This window comes from Phoenix dactylifera, chromosome 1 (genome assembly GCF_051530095.1).
Source record: "Phoenix dactylifera cultivar Ajwa chromosome 1, Ajwa_hap1_PhDact_Kaust_v1.1, whole genome shotgun sequence".
Lineage (NCBI taxonomy): Eukaryota > Viridiplantae > Streptophyta > Magnoliopsida > Arecales > Arecaceae > Phoenix > Phoenix dactylifera.
The window spans coordinates 9,425,726-9,444,984 of NC_143190.1; the positions used below are offsets into that span (position 1 = coordinate 9,425,726).

General features: G+C 37.5%; 2 protein-coding genes across 7 annotated transcripts in view; one reads left to right on the forward strand and one right to left on the reverse strand.

The window, feature by feature from the left end:
* Nucleotides 1-5,390, forward strand: part of LOC103705979 (P-loop containing nucleoside triphosphate hydrolases superfamily protein) — a 38,514-nt gene extending 33,124 nt beyond the window's left edge. For 2 of the 6 annotated variants that reach the window (XM_088720480.2, XM_088720473.2), the window contains 4 exons: nt 3,851-3,937; nt 4,399-4,460; nt 4,542-4,570; nt 4,999-5,390. In XM_088720480.2, coding sequence (XP_088576606.1) covers nt 3,851-3,937; nt 4,399-4,460; nt 4,542-4,570; nt 4,999-5,085 — 265 coding nt within the window. In that variant the 3' untranslated portion in view covers nt 5,086-5,390. Of the gene's footprint in view, nt 1-3,850; nt 3,938-4,143; nt 4,280-4,398; nt 4,461-4,541; nt 4,571-4,998 lie in introns of all 6 variants that reach the window. The other 4 variants (XR_003385461.4, XR_015977375.2, XR_003385460.4 and 1 more) reach the window with 4 other exon arrangements.
* A 6,812-nt stretch (nt 5,391-12,202) lies between these two features.
* LOC103705980 (auxin-responsive protein IAA14-like) lies at nt 12,203-15,304 on the reverse strand. The gene is made up of 5 exons (XM_008789909.6): nt 14,851-15,304; nt 13,713-13,942; nt 13,045-13,186; nt 12,845-12,906; nt 12,203-12,466 (listed from the first exon to the last, which is right to left on the reverse strand). Exons 1-5 carry the CDS (start codon nt 15,102-15,104, stop codon nt 12,429-12,431), a joined length of 726 nt encoding a protein of 241 aa, XP_008788131.2. The 5' UTR covers nt 15,105-15,304; the 3' UTR covers nt 12,203-12,428.
* Between the last annotated feature and the right edge of the window lie 3,955 nt (nt 15,305-19,259).

Here is a 19,259-nt window from a genome sequence, read left to right on the forward strand (position 1 = left end):
TAGAAAATGCAAAAAAAGAGACTCAGATATCTTTTCCAGAAACTCAGGAACCAAATGATCTTCCTGAATACTTAAACATATTGAATCAAATAACATACCAAAAATGGTATATAAAGATAAACTTAGTAATCAATAAGGATTTTGTATTAGAAAATGCTAAGGCATTAATAGATAGTGGTGCAGATATGAACTGCATCCAAGAAGGACTTATCCCAACAACTTATTTCCAAAAAACAGTACAGACACTAACTGCAGCTGGAGGAAATAAGTTATCAATTAAATATAAAATACCAAAAGCACACATTTGCAATCAAGATGTTTGTATTGAAACATCTTTTATTTTAATAAAAAACTTAACACAAGATATCATTCTAGGAACTCCTTTCCTTAATGATATCATGCCAATCACTAAAATAGATAACACTGGAATCTATGCAGAAAACCAAGGAAAGAAGCTAATATTTCCATTTATAACAGACCCGCACACTAAAATGATAAATGAAATCAAGGACATCCTTATGAAAAAGGAAAATCAATTAAACTTTCTAAAGGAGGAAGTGGACCTTTATAATATAGAAGAAAAATTGAAAGATCCTTATAATCAAAATAGGATCAAAATGATAGAAAAGCAATTCAAAAATGAAATTTGCGATGAATTACCTAATGCTTTTTGGAATAGAAAAAGTCATCAGGTCAGTCTACCTTATGAAGAATCCTTTAAGGAACAAGATATTCCCACTAAGGCTAGGCCAACACAAATGAATCAAGAATATCTCAAACTATGCAAAAAAGAGATAGAAACACTTCTCAATAGAAGGCTAATAAGAAAATCTTCTTCTCCTTGGAGTTGTACTGCTTTTTATGTCAATAAAAATGCAGAAAAGGAAAGAGGAAATCCGAGGTTAGTAATTAATTACAAACCTTTGAATAAAGTACTAAAATGGATAAGGTATCCCTTACCAAATAAAAAAGATTTGTTAGATAGATTAAATAAGGCAACTATCTTTTCAAAATTTGACCTAAAATCAGGCTATTGGCAAATTCAGATCAAAGAATCAGATAGATACAAAACTGCTTTTACAGTACCATTTGGTCATTATGAATGGAACGTAATGCCCTTTGGATTAAAAAATGCACCCTCTGAATTTCAGAGAATTATGCATGAAATTTTCCATGACATATCATACATAATTGTGTATATAGATGATGTCTTAATATTTTCTCAAACATTTGAAGATCACATCAAACATCTTAAACATTTTAAGATGGTAGCCCATAAAAATGGATTAGTTATATCCGAAAAGAAAATGAGCTTATTTCAAACCAAGATAAGGTTCTTAGGACACTATATTTCTCAAGGGAAGATAATTCCTATTGAAAGAAGCATTGAATTTGCATCTAAATTTTCAGATGAAATAATTGATGTTAAACAACTTCAAAGATTTTTAGGAAGTTTGAACTACATATCTGATTATTACAAGAATCTCGCAGAAGATACTGCTCTTTTGTATTCCAGAATCCTGGTCATTGGAAGAAGTAATTCCAACTCAACCAGTAATAAATGAAAATATAGACCAAATCATACAAATGACAGATGGATCGGTAGAGATCATGTTTGATAACTCCAAGAGAAAAGTAGTAAAAATTCCTGAGATAGGAAGATCAATGTCAAGTAGAAGTTTTGATGGGTATACAAGACCTTCAACTTCTAAAACAAAAATTGATGAAACAAATGTAGTAGAAGAAATAAATATAAGTAAGAATAGTATTCCTTATGGAATCTATAAGAGTAAGGAATCTCCTACTCGATCAGAAATGAGTTTTCATATTTAATGGATTACACCCAAGGGAGTTATATAAGAAGAAAACTCAATGAAGAGTTTCAGTCAGAAAGGAATAAACTATTTAGAGTATGGTATTTGGGAAAATTTTCTCCATTAGAATTAGTATATTACAAAAATAAATATTATGAGGAATTAGGATACTATCAAAAGATAGAATATTTTACCCCTTGGTTTTTAAAATTTTATGCAAATGAGAAAAACCAAGAAATCGCGGTTCTCCAGAAAACATGGACAACTATACAGGATGAAATAATAAATTCACCTTTTCCTCCGCAACAAATGTTAAAACTTCAATCAACTGAAGCAATGGCTTATTCCAACTTAAGTAAGATGGAACATTCACATGTTACAATAAGAGAATTAAATACTCTTATTAGAGCACAAAATTATACAAATGCATACTTACATTGCATAGGAACAGAATTATTGCAGCTAGAGAAAAAATTAAATGAAATACCAAAGAATATGGAAAGAGACATCCAGATTCTAAAAAAATTAAAGGAAAACCCTGAGAAAAATAAGGAACCAATGACTCCGGTTATTCAGCCTCCACCAGAAGTAAAAAAGATTACAGAGAAATCCCTTGCAACTGCTTGTACCCCAGGGCCCTCCAACAGATGACATTCATAAATACCATGGTTCCAAGTGTTGGCCAGCATTTACTGTTCAAGTCTAGTACCTGCACCTAGCATGGGTTGGCACATCTAGTAAATCCTTTTTTATTATGTCTAGTTAAAAAAGGGTTTAGAAAGTGTTTTTTTTTTATTTTTTTTCTTTGGCATATGCCATGCAGTAGGTGGATGGCATGGGTACCGGCATTGATTCCTATACCCTTGCATAGCACTTGTTTTAACGTGGTGGGTTCACTACAACTGGACAAAATGCCAAAGGATATATGGTTTTTGGAATATAAGTTCCTAGTTCAGAGTAAAGTTACTAAACTATTCTACGTTTAGGACTTAAAATGTTTGCGAGCCATGAATGAACTGAGGTCCAAGGCTACGTATTGTCCAACTCTACCTTTTGCAGCGATTAGGTTCTGACAAGCATCTCACATAAAAATTATCCATAAGACTAGGGGGTGAGGTTAAAATAACCTGATGGATTGGCATTTATTTTCAGAGAGTAAACACAGAAGGATTGAAAGATACTTGATAACTGTTGGTCATATGTCAGCATTATAGTATATAAAATAAAAATTCTAGCTTTTGGATTTTAATTGCAATTACAAAACCAAAGCATAAGTTAGAGTTTGAGAGTAAAGGACATCGACATGTAAAATCAACTCACCAGCTCATATATTTGTACATGACTGTGATCATACTAGCAGGCCTCACACCTTTTCTTGGGCCTATGTACCTATAGATGTAGCAGATGTACGTATCCTAAGATGAACAGTTAGCTTTTTAGTTCCATTAGGTAAGAGAAAAGAATCATTTTACATATGCTCCTTGCTACTAGATGTAGATCCTTACTTCTATATTCTTTAATAATTTGTTTGTAGGTATATTGATGTCGTTGTCACTCATCAGAATAAGGGAAAAAATGTTAAAGAAGCATATGAAAAATGGGCTGTGCTTTAGTTACTTCCCCTTCTTCTTACTGCATATTTTGCACATTTGCTTATAATAAATATTTTAATCTTTTCAAAACCATTCACTTATATTACAGCACATTTTTAAAATAAAATTTGTACTTTCTGCTGGACTCGATAGTTCAATTATTTTCTACTTTGTTTTATAGAACTTTTCTTTAGATCTTTTCCTGTTTAATTACTCATAACTAATAAAAAATTATGCATGCATCCAATGCATTCATAAAAATGCTGCATGGGGAAGGAAAGAAAAGAAAAAGAAACTATACAATGCTATGCTTACAGTACAGTACATGATGGGGTAAAATAATATTTTTGGTAGGATCGACACCATGGTTGCTCTGGCCAGAGCGATATAACTAAATGCTTCTTTACAGATTTAAATGCTCAGTACGTTCTTATTTTTTGACAGGCACAAAATAGTGATTGTGGAGGGAAATTACTTGTTACTGAAAGAAGGGGCTTGGAAGGAGGTCTGTTCTATGTTTGATGAGAAGTGGTAAGCTCATTTTATGAGCATTTGGCATGGATTAATGCACATTATGCTTTGTTTAATTGAACCTGTAAGAGTGTTAAAGATTAGATACAGGCTATCATGAAACCTCTTTTTTCATAGTTTTTAAGTAGATTCCCTTTTTGACACGTGCCCATTATTAAGTAGATTTTTTTTTCAACACGCACCCATTGCCACTATTTAATCTCAAGACAGTGTCTTCGAGAAACAGAAACAGAGTGTGTCTGGCAAGTGACAAAAAGGCAGAGCATTAATCAGTTCAAACTGTCTCTAGATAAAACAGTGGTGGAATGGTTGCAGGAACAAACTGTATATACTACCCAGACGGTGGGCTACTAATTTGCAATTTAATTAATTTCCGATGCTCGTGTTCATTCTGGATCTGGTTATTCCAAACTGTGTTCAAAATTTTTTGGTTAACTTCTGCGATCATTTTTCCTTTCTAGGTTCCTTGACGTTGACATTGATACTGCCATGCAACGAGTTCTGAAAAGGCATATATACACAGGTCGGTACTCTGAACAATTTGTCAAGGCTATGTTTCATATTGAAGACCATAAATGTCTTATTCTTCTGATCACTGTGCCAGGCAAGGAGCCACATGTTGCGAAGTGGCGGGTAAGAGTATTTTCTTTTCTAGTCCTTCGTCGAACTTCTTAAACAGTAAAATAATGGCTATATTTAAAGGGCTATGCTTTGGAAAGAATCTTCATTCAGCCATTTTGTTTTCCCCACTGCCACTACATATAGCTATGCTATCTTGCCTTGCTGGTAGTGCAGTTGAGGATCTGCAGAAGTGAATGCTCTCAAGCTATCCATTTTATTGAGATATTTCCATTATAGTTCACTTTAATCTCTTCTGTTTTATAACTTTTAACATTTAGAAATTTGTGCCTTTAAATTTTTTGTCAAAATGACTTATTATTTCCTTTTTCTGGCTCAAGCCCTAATGTCGGTTTCCTGTCTATGATCGGAATCAGGTCAAATGTTGTACATCTATTCTGACTGACCATATCTTTTTTATGCTGTGCTTCTTTCTGGATCAGGTGGAGTACAATGACCATCCAAATGCAGAACTCATAATGAAAACAAAAACGAACGCAGATCTTGTAATCAGGTCGGTGGACTTCTAAAGCTGGACATAAATGCCTCAACAAGGGATGAACTAAATCAGAATGGTTCTCTCTGTATTAATAATCATGATCATCATTTAGACAGGGAGAAGTCATCTTGTTTATTTAATAAAGAATGTTCCAGTTTCAGGTGCTCTATTTTCAGTTTTTAACTTCGTATTCTTCTCTCCCAAGAATTATAGATTCATGGTTTCAAGAAAACAATAACTGTAATCATGACGAGATTAATCAAGCTATCATGATTTGCAAGTCAGGGGAAAACCTATAAAAATGCCTTGTTCATCAATAAAGAATGTTTTTTCCTTTTTCTGGTTGTTAGGCCAGCTGGAGATGAAGTGATCCCATTTATACCTACACTATTTCACTCTCTTCCAGTATTATAATCTTGGCCAACCCAGTGGCTGGACTACGAGAAAATATACCTTGTTATTAGTGTTTTTGGATTTTATCTAATAGAACATGTTATTGGCTATGTGCCTAATATATTATAATCTTGAACTATATGCGTGGACAAATTATATCTTGCATGGCGTGCACGGCCACATGGTGTACGCCGCCGATCACAGCTGCTTGTTTCTGTAGCAGAGCACCGAGATGAGCGCTTGATAAATGAGGCTCACAAAAGCGAGCTGCTCAGATTGGCGGACATTATTTCTCATGTGTGTGTCAGTCTTATATTCTCATGATGTGAAAAGAGAGTTGATCTTGGATAAATGGATATCGAACGGATTGAGCATGCAGTCGGATTGAGTATAATTATAGTTCTACTCGGCCCTTTGCAGGGAACGACCTTGGTGCTTCAAGTTAAGATATTCTGCTGGTTTCTTCATTCAAAGGATTTGAAATTGGCTCGTTTTGTAGTTTAAAACTGCATGATCCAACCATTGGGTCAATCGATGAGACTGGATTAGAAAATTAGAAAATTATTTTAAAAATATAATATTAGATATATATATATATATATATATATATATATAATATTATATATTAATAATAAATTATCTATTTTAAGTAATGTAAATTAGAAAATATATATTTGAAACCAAGACTATCTTCTAGTAACACCACAACTCTCGACTTTTAACTTCAAGCTGCAAATAAAGGGTGGTTCTATATACACCCCCCCTATTGCTCAGGACACCCCCCAAAAATTAAAAAAAAATTAAATACTCTCTACACCCCCCCATTTGCTAAGGACACCCCTAAAAAATTGAAAATTCCTAAATTACCCCCCACCCTCCCCACCCCCTCACCTAAATTGCTCTCTACACCCCCCAAACCCCCCCCCCCCCACCCCGCTCTTCCCCTCCAAAACACCTCGCCAACGCCCAAAACCCCCCCGTTCCCCCTTCTCCCTCTCGTCGCCGGCATTCTCTCGATCTCCGACCACCTCGCCGGCTTCTCCCGAAATTTTTTTTTTTCACGATTCGTGCTCCGTTCGGCACTGGATCGCCAAACAAAAGGCTTCTGTTCGGCTGAATAGTGCCGGACAGAAGCCTTCTGTTCGGCACTGTGCAGCCGAACAGATCTGTTCGGCACTGTGCAGCCGAACAGATCTGTTCGGTTGAGGGTTGCCGAACAGAAGGCTTCTGTTCGGCACTGTTCAGCCGAACAGAAGCCTTTTGTTCGGCGATCCAGTGCCGAACGGAGCACGAACCGTGAAAAAAAAAAAATTTCGAAACAAGGTGGAACACGTACCTTTGCGGCCGATTCTTCGTCCCAAATCACTAGTTGCTTGTCCATGCTTCGAATGGGGCTTAAATCTCCTTCAAAGATCGCCTAAACGATGTAAATGGATCGAGGGGTTTAAGGGGGGTTTGAGGGGTGTTTTTTTTTTTCTTTTCAAAACGTAACGGAGGAGGAGGAAGGGGGGGTGTATGAGAAAATTTCAAGGGCAATATGGTAATTACACTAAAGGTTAGTTTGGGTATTTTTTTTTTGGTTTTTGGGGGGTGTCCTTAGCAATAGGGGGGGTGTATATAGAACCACCCGCAAATAAAACGCGCATCATCAAAGTTTTTGCTCATTTTCCCACGGACATTCCAAAAGTTGTCCTTTTTGAGAATAAAAATTTGGACTTTTTTATTTTAGAGGAAGCCACAAAGCATTGTTGATTGGATCAGCCTCTTCCGCATCATCTTTTTATTGCTCAAGCCTCTAAGTTCCTTCTCTCCAATCTTTCAACTACTGAAAAGTGGCCAAGACTTCCAGGTCCAAGATACATTCCCATCCCTCACCCTAAATAGTTGTATATGAAATTCTATAAATAGAAAAGTAAAATGGAGCCTGAGCCCTAAACTGGTCATTGCCTTTCGGTTTGGTGAACTGAGGTGGTGTGACCTTTGCATGAGGGCTAAGGACGAGAGGCGAGGGCTTTAAACCTTCGATTCCTAATTGCTGTTCGCACATCCAAGCAAACTCATGTACGACAGTACTAGTCAGCTAGTTAGGTATGATGCATCTCTCTCTCCATATGGTGCTGCTGGCCTTGCCCTAACTTGAAGTTGCCAACATGTATTATCTGATTAGGAATTGCAATTAGGGTTTGCCCATTTGGGAATATCTTCATGTTGGCTCTAACTAGGGTCAATCAGGTCAACCTAGTCTTTGAGCCTAAACATGCTAATTTGGGTCGGCTTGATTAGGTTTCATGCAGGGCTCAGGCCCAAGAATGAGTCAGGCTCATGCCAGAATTTTTGGAAAAAATTTTGAGCCTAAGCCTAGCACGAAGTGTTAAAAATAAAAAAAAATTTCGGAGCGATCTTTGATAGCGGGTGGCCTGGCCTAGTTCGGTCAAATTCCAACCCTAAGCAAGCCAGAGGCAAAATTAATGACCAACAATATAGTAGAAAGATTTAGTTTTTGGTCGCCTTCAGGGCAGGTAATTGCTGAACTCTAGTTTCTATTCCCGAAATTTAGTAAATAATTTCACTATGGAGGTTTCTATTTGGTTAGAAAATGCTACCACTCGCTATTTACTATCCACAAATAGGCAGCTTCGATGGCAAGAGGGGTGGCAGATGGTGGTCTGTTTGTGCCTGTGCACCATAATCCACAATACATATTTTTGCTATGTTCTTCTCCCTAGAAGATCTCCTAAAAGGTTGTAAATCCGGTTTATATGGAACATCCCAACCTTCTCCTTATCATACTAAAGACTAGTTTAAGGGGAAAAGATGGCAGCACTTCTAGTATAACTTAAAAAAACTTATTCAAGCAAATATAACTCATACTATTTGTTGCTTCTATGATCTTCATTATTTGTGTCGCATTTTCCTTCCCTTTTTGTTTTTTTCGGAGCATTTTTCTTCTCTTCAACATGCTCATTTGTATCCATTTTTAGGGATAAGATTTACGTTAGCTATCCTATTTCGTTGGCTTTGTTAAACTCTTAATTTGTTGCAACAAATCAGCATCTAGGGGCAACAATCGGGTCAGGTTGGGTCAGATATGGATCGTATTGGATGCAAGTTGGGATAAAAATTTATCAACATGAACCCGACCTATTTATTCATTAAGTCAAAATTTTAGATTTGAATTTGACATGTTTATTAAACATATCAAGTCAGGTTAGATGGGTTAAATAGGTTTTTAACAGATTAAATGGGTTTAAACAGATTTAACAAGTCGGGTTAAATAGATCATAAATAGGCCAAGTATGTTTTAAATAGGTTAAACGGGTTTTAAATAGGTCAATTATTAAATAGGTAAAATAGGTTAAATAGGTCAAATATCTAAATCTGAATCCAACCCATTTAATAAACATGTCTAGATGGGTTGACCCACTTTATGATTCAAACCTATTTATGTCATACCCAAATCTGCTTAAAATAAGTCGTTCGTAGGTCGGGTCGATATGTCGGATCATAAATTACAACCTGTATCAGCATCTAGCTATTGGAACTCATGCAAATCAAGCTGGCACGAAATGTTTTGATCTTGATCGGGGAAGGTAGCAATGTGGTACTGTCACCTTATTGCACCTAACCTACCGTCCTTATGTGAATGATTACAAAAATGTCTTCATTAATCCTAAAAGATGCAATGCCTTTTATTACCAAGCAAGCTGGATCTGAAGGTTTAATTTAGAAAATATCTTAACAGGAACTTCCTGTAGAGCTAGATGCCATTAAATCCAGTCATTTAGATTCATCCAAGCTGGAGGATTCTAAAATGGCTTCGATGGATCTACATGGAGATGATTATCTGCAACACATAAATAACTTTTTTTATTTTTTTATTTTTTTAAAGATAAGATCAACACACAAATATTAAATGTAGCATGAAGGCAACTTGATTGCATGCTTTTCTCCTCTTAGCAGTGTATAATATTTCATCTTTGCTCTGTGCACAGGCAAAGTCTTTGATCTCTGCACAAAACAAAATGCGAGAAATATCAGGTATAAATATATTAAAAATAAAATAGAGAAAGAATATATATATATCATAGAGAGTTTGGTGCCAAGCAGCTCAGCTAATAGCTGTTGGCAAAGCAAGACTATGTACAACGTTTAATGAAAACTGAAACAAGACATGGTCTAGGACTAAATAAAACTTGAAAAGCTTTGGCATCTTACCAAATTCCAGGACGAGCATTGAAGCATGAACTCCCATTATGACTACAAAGATGCCCAAAGATAGCAGAGGACAAGCTGCCTGTTTGGATTCGAGCTCAGGCGAGTTCGATCACAGAAAGTTTTGTAAATTTTCGATCAGGACAGCTAAAGGGCTGGCCAGACTTGAATCCAGCTTATTTCCAGCTCTGTCTTCTGAAGTGGGACAAATGCCGGGCCCGTTAAGATGTATTCATGCAGGACTTCTCTATAAAACAGTAAAAAACCATCATCCATTAAAGCAATAACACTGCCTTTGACGAGGGTGAAAATACCCGGATCAGGTCTGGGACTTGTTTTTCCCAATTGAACGTGAGAGCAATGCCACATCGAGCAGGCAACAAAAAAGATCAGATTAAAAAAAAAAATACTGAGGAAGAAGGTAAACGAGGCATGCATGGGCCAAGGATCATGGAAACATCTCATGCAGTGCAATATAGCTTCTTGGAAGCAACATTTGTGGCTACGGCAGCTCTGTCTTCGGGAATTTTATAGCATCAAGCAATGCTACTCCAACACCGACACCAAAAATCGCCATCTGTGGCATTCACGGACTCATTACTGATAACGGCAGAAGATGTGCAGTTGCTCAGCTCGAAGGGGGATTTTGTTAAACAGGTTGACCACTTGATGAAGTAATGGTCGTTCTCTTCAAATATCAGTTTGTATAGTCAAATACACTATGCTTCTGATAGGAATTATCTTGAGGAAGTGTTTGTGGAAGTGAAGTGGAGGTATTATAAATGTAAATTGGTGAACCAGCTGGCTGATGCAGATTTTTTCAGCAGCCCGTGGCCTATTGTTCCATTGTAGTTAGGTTCTGCACCGTAGAGGGCTGTATAACCATGGATAGCTACTCCATTATTCATCTCAAAGATGAAGACAGGCGACAACTATCCAACTTGGATATGGATGACATGACAATTATCCACGGAGGATACCGATGTGTTAGGACCTGTGCGGGCATGTATTTAGTCCTACATCGGTTATTCGCTGGATAGATATTGTGTACTTATACAAGATCAAGAAACCTAAATTATACCTTCTGGCTAGCCTTTTTGGGCGAGGTCCTGGGTTGTTACTAATAGTATCAAAGAGGACCCGACCCATAACCTATGTGAAATTGGGGAACTGCAGCATGGATCCATTGGGGCTGATCATGAGCCGATCGTGATATTTATGATTAAATTTGAATGGATTTGAATCCTTAGCCTTACGAGGATGTTAGGGCATGAACGGGGGAAGTATGTCAGGATCTGTGCGGGCGTGTGTTTAGTCCTACATCTGTTATTCGTTGGGCAGATTTTGGGTACTTATATAGGATCAAGGAATTCAAATAATACATTCTCGCTAGTCTTTTTTGGTGAGGTTCTGAATTGTTACACTATGCCTTGACTTACTATTGAGCAATTGAGTTTTGCTGCCTACTCTTATTTTTGCGCTCGGTGGTTATAGGATATAGGCTATAAAATCATTGCCTAAGTGTCTGCCATGTTATAGCAACGGGAGTCACTTACGTATTTGATGCCATATGGTCTAAGTTTTTTTTTTTTGATTAAACGGGAGTCTATACCACCTTTCATTTATTTATGTGTGAATGTACAGAGTTTGTACAGAGGAAAGAAAAGAGAAGAAAATAAGTATTTGGCCAGATGGTGAAAACCATCATCTAGCTAGAAGGGATTCTTTATATATATATATATATATATATATATATTACTACATAAAAGTGAGATTGGGGGAGTAGTAGAACTAATTAAGGATGAAGCTATCCATGAAGAACTAACCTGGCTATTCAAACTCAAGCAGTCTTAACAGTTCCAATACCGGTTCTTTGCTATATGGTCCAAGTAAATCTCTCTCAGCTGTACCTTCAGAAATCCAGGCCGGCTGAGAAACAAAAGCAAGAAGTTTTCCTTTCCTCCTTTTTCTTTTCTCCTTTTAATTTGTAATCAGAAAAACACATGATGAATTCAGCTCTTGCCTAATCCAATTCTTTACTTGGCCAAATTTTGATCGTTATCGAGTAAGAATTCAAGTTTCTTAAAGTGAATGCATGTTGTCAATCACACCCTTCTCTGGTTAACAGGCATTTCTACTTATGATGCAGAAAGAAATTAGAAATTGAGATGCACTGCAGCACAACCCAAATAGGGAACCTGAAAAGCTTCATATGCTCATATAGCTATATTAATTCCCCACAAACAGCAAGCAGATTTGAGATCTTTTCTTGCTCTTAAATTAATCACTTGGCCAAAATACTTATGAGGGAAGGATATGTATGGCCACTTTGCTGTTATGTAACCAACTAGATAGGTGCATAAAAAATATGGGGAGGAAACATGAACATATGGAGCAAAAAGATATATAAATATATCCCCATCACTATGCACATGCCTTGCTCCCTTCTCCAGTTGGCTGTGGAATTTAATAATTGCCTTATGACTAGAGAAAGGGAAGCAGAAAGAACAGCAGATGCAAAGAATCTCATTATAGAATTCCAGTTTAACCAAAGGAATAAAAGCACATTTCAGATGCAATAGTAACATGTAACAGGATATTAAACACACCATAATAAACAATGTAGACAAAGCTGGTCTTAAGAGGTAACATGTCCATGAAACAAATATAAACATATCCCATTTCTTTTATGCTGACATATTTATATATTACATATATATGAAAATATGACACACCCAACTCACTGGCCAAGGTCATCAGTTCTGCTTCTCAGCTTCTATTCTTGCATTTCTCCATGGCTCTCGGTGCTGAATTATTCAAGAGTGAATGAAAGCACTTTAATTTAAACGTGAAGTTGGATTCATAGATGACTGATGAGAAGAGTAAGAAGATCAGTTCTGGATACATGAATGAAATTAGGATTCTTTTTTAACGAAAAATAAAAGAGGAAGTAGCGTTGATTCTTCCAAGCAAATAAAAAAAGAGGGGGGAAAAAGAGATCGAAAGTTAGGATCATCACTTTTTGCTTGAGAAATGAAGTTGCTACTATATGTTTTCTCAAACCTCAGAAAAAAAAAAGTTGTTAACAAGATTTTGGAGACAATAATTTCACTGATTTAAAAGAATCACTTTTTTTATAAGAAATATATATAGAAACTGAATCAACTGTGCGTGAAGATACTGACCGAGTCCAATGGCTTCCGATCCTTTCATCATCCGCAGGCGCTTGCACGAATCAACGAACATCCTGAAATGTTGGCAAAGAATGAATAATACTTCAACTATTTTCTATATCCCAAATGTACAATTACTTGTTTTCTTGTAGATTATACGAGTGCAAGGGCATGGGACTAGACTATCATGTTTATGATGGCAAGAAACTTACTCCCATGGGACATCGCCGACGAGCATCCAGTCACCGTCTTTGTCTTCATAGGTGGGCACATACTCAGAACCGTTCAAGAGATCCATTAGCTTGTTTTCATTCATGAAATCCCTTCCATTCATTCCTTGAGAGCCACAGTTCCCTAAAATTCGACAAAGGGAACTTCTAAAACATCGCATACTTCTCTTTTTAATTTAGCTCCAAACATGCCCTCCTATGCTATAAACCAACATACGTTTTCGTTTCAAAAAATATTGGTAGGGCCAAAATTAATGTTGTCTAATTTTTTCCCCCTGGAGAGGATATATTATCCAATATTGTGATATAAATATATATATATATATATATACACACACACATTATAATCAATGTAAAGAAATGGAAATAACACCAAACAAAAACCTCCCAAAACCCGATTTAACTAACGAGGTGCACGCCCATGCATGCAAAAATACCTCCATTATTGAGTTGGTATAAAAAATAGCACTGTGGTGTGGGGTACAGAACAGAGCTAGTGGGACAGCTACCCAAGTAGGGTGCATTGATCTGACCATCACACATGGATATTATTCCCTGATCTTGATCAGATGACCAAGATCAGTACACCTGCATCATCCTATTTAGGGCTCCATGCACGCCAAAGTGGTCCAGGATGGATGGTAACTTACCACTGGTGAAGGAGCTGAACATCTTCTCCAAGGCCATGGAGAGCTCCTTGTAGCTGCTGTATATTTTGAGGTCCACCTTGCGAAGGTAAGGTGCGCCATCCATGCTGACCTTCACGAGAGCCGCCGAGTTGCTGAACTTCTCCCCTCCTTCTTTGCTTCCCTTGTCGGAGTGGGTGGCCATCATGTTCTTCCTAAACGATCGGACTGGTGGCCAACCCACCACCTGCGCCCTGAAGTTGAAATAATTCTAATAATTATTATCGATTAATGAACAAGGTGTGCTGAATATCCGTACAGTGTTTAGTGGTTTTGTAAGGGGGAAAAAAAAGAAAAGAAAAGGAAGAGAAAAGAACGAGGTTGAGTAATACTGAAATTTTACAAAAGAAATCCTTCTATTTTTTTTTTTTTTTATATAGTTTGCCTTCTAATTTTTTCCCTTATTAAGCTAGTAAATGGTGCCATCTATTTTTTTCCATACTATGTGCATGTAATAGATATGACCTCTTTCTCAACTGAATTTCCACATAATTATGTATTAACTGTGCTGGTCTGTTGCTTTTGTTTTGTTTCCTCCACCGCATAACATGAAGTTGATGTTTCCTTAAAAGAGTTTTTTGTTTTAAAAGTATATCAGAGGTGAAAATATTTTAAGCTTTATTTTATGTCTTTCTCTTTGAAAAATTGTTATCTTGTGGCTGCATCTGTATGGGTAGCTAGTAGGCTGATAATCACAGGAATTTTATGCTTCTGCACAGAAGATGAACGATTTAGCTTCTGTTACAACTCAAGCTCAAGTTTACCAAGAAAAAGAGAACATGGCAGACGTGACTGGCAACTAAGATAATCTAATCTATTCTTATCCTCTAATACCAAAATCCTTCATTAAACAGAATATGTTCATTTTTTTAAAATTCTCAAAAATAAAAATGATGGAATGAAAATTTTACAACGTTGCGAATTTCTGAATCTTAGCTTAGCATTCAATTGTGTTCGTAATCCATCGTAGTAACAAGGAGAAAGGTGGAGATGGTAAAAATAAAGCCATCAAAACAGAAGGATCAATCACTTCTTCTGCTACCTATTGACAAAATCACTTCTTAGACACGGGAAAAAAAAAGAGAAAAACAATAGAGCATACTTGGGAGCTGGGGGCTTCTCAGGGTCATTGGTGCAAGGAAGGATGTTCTTATGGCTTGGCGACCTCTTCATCTTCTCCGACACCTCCATCACCACCTCCTTCGAGTCAGCCACTGTCTGAAGCTTTAGCTTCAAGTCGATCGTCTCCGAGAAGCCCCTCTTTCCTCCTCCGCCACCCGGCAACCCCAGGCGCAGCTCAGTCTCCTCCAACCCCAAGCCATACTCATCCCTCCCCGGGACCAAAAGGCTCGCCATTCTCCAAAGAACTCCTTAACCTCAAACTCTCCAGTCCAATCCTTCTCTTCCTCTCCCTTCTTATTCTCTTCTTCTACTTGCTTCCAAGCTTCTTCGTATGAGTCCAGCAAAGAGAACTAAACTGGGGTGGACGCTTTTGGAGAGGCGGGGTGGCTTCTCGCCCCTACTCGGCCAGCGTGCATAGATGGGTTCGGGTTGTGTCTTTCTGCCGAAAGAATGATCGATCTTCTTTCAATACGACGTCCGTTGGATCTTCTTTCCAGATCCTCCTGCACAGATCTGGAAGCGACTTTGCGCGATCCAACAGTGGATTCGCACGTAGGAAGGTGGATCCTTCCTTCGCGCAAAGATGCAACCTCCGTCCCCGTATAGATACGGTCGGTCGGACCGTCCGACCGGGTTTAATCCCGACACGTGTTGGCACGTTTCCTGGCGCGAGTTTGCCGGGAGAGGCTTTGATGTGACGCTTGCTGACGTCGCCACCCGCATGATTGCGGCAATCGGAGTGGACGGGGAGGGGCCATCCTGTCCCTTTCAACTGCTCGCCGGCAAAGCAGCCAACCACCGCCCATCCAGTCTTGCCCGCCGCCGAGATTCGCCATAAATAGTAATAATAAAAAAGAAGAAAATAATCATGCATCTCAAAAATTTTTATATTAAAATAATTATCATTATGATAGCTTTCATTACCGTTTTAAAATAAAAGACAACATAAAACAACAATATTATTTTTTTTTGATATACCGGCTGCTCATGTTATTATAATATAAGTGTAGCCTATCGAATCAAAAACAAGAACTTCGCACAACGGTATAGAAGAGGCTCTCTGATGAGTCCATAGAATCTCTTCGAAATGTTGAGCCGCATAGAAAACGACCCAATCTGCGGCACGGTTCCTCTCGGTAGACATGCACTATCTGAACAGTATTGCATCCTCCTATTATGCCTAATGTCATGGAGTAGAGGGCTCGTATCCCCCTCTACCTTTCCTCTCGTATCTTATCACTGTGACTCAGTTTCTCTTCAGGATGATGCGCCCTGCATTCAGCCTTCGTTTTGCGAAGGAGAGGCCTTCCCGAGCTGCCATGAGCTCCACCCCTGCAGTTCAGAGCTCGATAGTGCTTTGGGCTAACCGTCTTATTTTTCATTCGCTTTTATTTAATTAAAAAGAGTAATTTTTTGTTATGGTGGCTGCAGTAACAGTTGTTATGCAGCTGCTCGAAACCTCGATACCGCGTGGCGCACGAAATAGGTAGGGTGGGTTAATTTGTGCGCGTGGTTGCAAATCGGTGACGATACGGGCGGTCCGGTTCGAGGGGGTGGGTCCCACGTGGCGGGCATGTGAGAAGATTCTGGGGAGAGGGGACCAGGGGACCCATGTGACGCTGTCGGCAAAGTCGAGAGGGCCCCTCAAAAGCCACTGCCACGTGATGCCCAAGGAGGGCGGCGTGTCTCCCTTAATCCGGTTTAATTAGGGGTTATTATTGGTCCACTTTTATGATTATGACTTGAAAAACCAGGGTATTTTAACATCTTGTCTCTATTTTAGGGCACTTACTTTGATTCTAAATGAGTTCTTGTGATGTAAAGAAACCGTTTCATAAATGTATTGTTTCAGATTTCGCTTCACATTTGTTTGATTATAGATAGGATGTAAAGTTTTCTCCTTTTGATGCCGACATTATTTATTTATTTATTTCTTTTTGGGTGGCTGCGAAGATACAAGGAAAAGATGGTTCGTTTTCGTGCGATAGGACATAGGACTCGAAAGAGATGCTATGTGAATACCGAATAAGTATTGAATTCCCACTTGTTTAGAGTCGATGTATGACATTTTATCAACCAAGGCTCATTCACAGATAAGGTCCACTTCAAGAATTGAAATCTGGGGGCAAGGAATCTAGCAACTAGATTTTCAATACTTTGAGTTGTTGACTTTTGTTGGAGGGTGCTCCTTTTCCCCGCTATTAAACATGCATGTGAAGTACTTACTTGATTCTTCCTTGTGTTTCAAATTAACTTCTAGGGGTTGAGAAGTGGTACTTAGAGAATTTTTTATTCCCTTTTGGGAAATAGTTTGTTTTCACAACGAAATTCTAAGAAAATAACAAAATGGAAAAGATATGTTAAGAAGTTTTTTTTTTTTTGGCAAAAAAAAGAAAAGAAAAAAGAATGAGGTTTCCTACTATGATTGAAAGCTTTCATGATGTCACGTCCCAAACCCGTCATCTAGGTTAACCACGTATGACATGGTCATATAATCCCTAAAGTGAAACTTTATAGGTCATGTAAGGCCAAAGATGAACAATATCCACATAATACCAACAATTATAATCAATTCAATCCAATAAAATCACTATCATTAAATAATCAACTAGATCAATTACAAAATTTCAGATGTTCATCGGTATCAGAAAAAAAAGAATTAACTAACTAACTAACTAATTGTTGCTCGAACTCTACGTCCCACACATCCAAAATTATGCATCCTGTTACTGAAAAAAAAATGTAAAGAAGAATATAAGCTTTTCCAGCCTAATAAGAATTCTGAACTGCTATATCACAAGTAATTAAAAAATAATCAAATAAACAATACTAGATAAAATAAATACCATATCACTATTCGGAAGAGCTGTTAATTCACTCAAATTTTTTTTGCTTAGAGCATCAACCACCACATTTGCCTTTCCTAAATGATAACTGATAGTCAGGTTATAATTCTTTAATAGTTCCAATCATTTTTTTTGCCTCAAGTTCAACTCTTTCTACGTAAAGATATATTTCAAACTCTTATAGCCTGTAAAACCTCTTAATGTTCTTCATATAAATAATTCCTCCATATCTTCAAGCCAAAAACTAAAACTACCAACTCCAAGTTATGCATAGGGTAGTTATACTCGTATGACTTTAACTGTCTAGAAGCATAAGCTATCACATTCCCATTTTGCATCAAAACGCACCCAAGTCTTTTATGAGATGTATCACTGTAGATGGTGAAATCTTCAAGTTTAGATGGAATAGTTAGCGCTGGAGCCGTCATCAATCGTCTTTTCAGCTTTTGGAAACTTTGTTCGCAATCATCTGTCCATTCAAACCTTACTCGCTTCTAGATCAAGCAAGATAAAGGCATGGCAATACAAGAGAATCTCTCAACAAATCTTCGCTAATAATGCGCCATTTCCAAGAAGTTGCACACCTCAAACACATTGGAAGGTCTTCTCCACTCAATTACTACCTCAACTTTCTTTGGGTCAATAGAGACACCTTTCTTAGAGATCACATGTTTGAGAAAAGTAACATTGTCTAACCAAAACTTATACTTTGATAGCTTAGCATAAAGCTTATTCTCTCTAAGAGTATGTAACACTACTCTTAGATGCTCCTCATTATCTTGTGAGCTCTTTGAATAGACCAAAATGTCATCAATGAACACTACTATATCGATCCAAACAGGGTTTAAATACCGGTTCATAAGATCCATGAAGGTAGCAGGCGCATTCGCCAACCCAAAAGGTATCGCCAAGAATTCATAATGTCCAAATCTAGTTTTGAAGGTTGTCTTCGGCAAATCTTCAACCTTCATCTTTAATTGGTGATATACAGAACGAAGATCAACTTTTAAGAAAACTTGGCCCCTTTACAACTGATCAAACAAATCATCAATTCTCAGTAAGAGATATTTATTCTGTACTGTCACCTTATTTAATTACCGATAGTCTATATAGAGCCGGAGACTACCATCTTTTTTTTTTCATAAAGAATACAGGAGCACCCTTGGGAGATACACTAGGCTTGATAAACCACTTGTCCAATAACTCTTGTAATTATTTTTTTAGTTCTTTCAATTCAGCTGAAGCCTTTTGGTATGGAGCCTTAGAAATTGGACCAGTGCCAAAAATTAATTAATGGAGAACTCAATCTTCCTATTAGGAGGTAGCTCTGGCAAATCGTCTGAAAAAAATATTAGAAGATTATTTTACAATAAGAATGCTCTCTAACTTGGGCATCTTTTGCAAGGTGTCTATCATAGTAGCTAGAAATCCTTCCCAACCCTTCTCAAAAGTTGCTAGGCCTGTAGAATCGAGATCACCTTCAGTTCAGGGAAATAACTTGCTACCCTCAAAACTGAACTCTTATTGGCTAGGGATCTGAAAC